The 2,308-nt window shown below is 40.9% G+C and overlaps 1 protein-coding gene across 1 annotated transcript; it reads left to right on the plus strand.

The window, feature by feature from the left end:
• Window positions 1-916: 916 nt before the first annotated feature.
• On the plus strand, window positions 917-1,822 carry LOC120069503 (uncharacterized). The gene is made up of 2 exons (XM_090315646.1): window positions 917-1,065; window positions 1,354-1,822. Exons 1-2 carry the CDS (start codon window positions 917-919, stop codon window positions 1,820-1,822), a joined length of 618 nt encoding a protein of 205 aa, XP_090171772.1.
• The last annotated feature ends 486 nt before the right edge of the window (window positions 1,823-2,308 follow it).

The raw sequence follows: 2,308 nt of genomic DNA on the forward strand, positions 1-2,308 counted from the left end.
CACATGGGTATGCCCACTCGATGCATTGGTAGGGCGTCTGGCCGAGGCTGCTTGATGCATGGCATGAGCGCTAGCCAAGGCTTCTCGATGCATGGCATGGCTGTTGGCCGAGGCTGCTCGATGCATGGCATGGGCACTAGCTGAGGCTGCTCGACACATGGGTTGCCTTTCTATGCATGCCTCGCCTATTTGTGTGCCTTCCAATGCATCATCTCCTTTTTCCTTTTTCAGCCGCATGCCTTCACCAACCACTCTTCCAACGCATCAACATATAAAATTCTATACTTAGCCAAATTTTCAAATTATTCCCAAAAGTTAAACTTCCAAATTTCCTCTTTTCTTCAAATCTCCACTTTTTCCTCTACCATTCCACACTAGTTTCCACATCAACCAACTCATCACACTAGTCTTAGTAGGGAACATACTCAAGTAGAGAAATTAGGATTTGGGGTTCAAACATTGTGACCCTTATATGGAGAGAGAGTTTGTAGGGTAGAGTCAGGCCAGGATGGCGAATTCTCGGTATCAACGGGAGGTGGTCTCCTCTATCAGGGACATTTGTGAGTTGTTGTCAAAGGCTCATAGTTCCTTATTTTTTATTCTCCTTGAAATGTATCAGGACTTGAAATGTTATTACTAGTGGAATGATATGAAAAGAGAGATTGCAGAGTTTGTCAGTAAGTGCTTGGTGTGCCAACAAGTGAAAGTCTCGAGGCAAAAGCCAGTAGACTTGTTAGAGCCATTAAGTGTGCCATAATGGAAGTGGGAGCATGTATCGATGGACTTCATCGTGGGGTTGCCACGGATAGCCAAAGGTTTCACGGTAATTTGGGTTGTGGTAGACAGACTTACAAAATTAGCACATTTCATACCTAGAAAGTCCACCTTTTTAGTAAATAAATGGGCACAGTTATACATGAAGGAGATGGTGAGATTGCATGGAGTGCCTGTGTTCATCGTGTCAGACAGAGACCTTCGTTTCATGTTTAACTTCTGGAAGAGTCTTCAGGTAGCTTTGAGGACTCGGTTGGATTTCAGTACAGCTTTTCACCCAAAGACTGATGGGTAGACAGAGCGATTGAATCAGATATTGGAAGACATGTTGCATGCCTGTGTCATAGAGTTTTCAGGAAGCTGAGATGCTCACTTGCATTTGATGGAGTTTTCTTATAATAATAGCTACTAGTCCACTATTGGGATGTCACCATTTGAGGCCCTTTATGGGAAGAGTTGTAGGTCTCCTGTGTGTTTGGATGAGGTAGGAGAGAGGAAATTTCTAGGACCTGAACTAGTGCAAACCACAAATGAGGCAATTTAGAAGATCAGGGCTCATATGCGAATAGCTTAGAGCAGACAGAAGAGCTATGCCGATGTGAGACGTAAGAACTTGAAATTTGAGACTATTGTTAAACTGTTCTTAAAAGGGGCACCCATGAAAGGTATTCTAAGGTTTGGCAGGAAAGGGAAGTTGAGTATGAGATTCATTGGACCTTTCGAGGTCTTGGAAGGAGTTGGCCCCATAGCTTACCGTTTGGCATTACCCCTAGCACTGCCTTCAGTTCATAATGTCTTACATGTTTGGATGCTGATGAAGTATGTGACAGACTTGTCCCATGTAGTTGACTTTGAGCCCTTGCAATTGAATGACAACTTGAGCTACGAGGAGAAACTTGTAGAGATTCTTGCCAGAGAGGTAAAGACATTACGCCGCAAGGATATAGCATTTGTGAAAGTCCTGTGGCAGAATCATCAGTTCAAGGAAGCCACTTGGGAGCTAAAGGATGAGATGAGGGCCCAATACCCAGAGCTATTCCAGGAGTAACCTTTCGAGGACGAAAGTTCCGTAAGTGGGGAAGAATGTAACACCCAAAATTTTGTCAGTAATGTAATTTCAGTATTTTCCTTTTTTTGAGGGCTTTTTTCGAATTTTAGACTTTTAAGTGTATGTAACACCCCACATTTTTTTTTATTAATTTAATTTCAGTAATTTTTATTATTTGAGAGAATTTTTGGAATTTTAGACTTCAAGTGTAATTGCGGGAAATTAATGGATTTGGCGTTGAAATTATTCAATTAGAAAATTAATGGCAGGAAATAATTTCATTTTTTGGGAAAGAAAGGAAGTTAATAAAATAAAGTGGAATAAGGAAAAGAATAAAATAAAGATTATTTTATTTCCTTTTTAGTTTTTTTTTAAATTATTATTATTATTTTTATAAAAAAAAAAAATTTCCTTCTCCTTCTCCTCACGCCGCACACCCCCTCCCTTGAATTTTCCCTGCTCGCCATCGTACTCGCCCAGACACTC

Source organism: Benincasa hispida, chromosome 7 (assembly GCF_027475165.1).
Source record: "Benincasa hispida cultivar pf3 chromosome 7, pf3_genome.v1.1, whole genome shotgun sequence".
Lineage (NCBI taxonomy): Eukaryota > Viridiplantae > Streptophyta > Magnoliopsida > Cucurbitales > Cucurbitaceae > Benincasa > Benincasa hispida.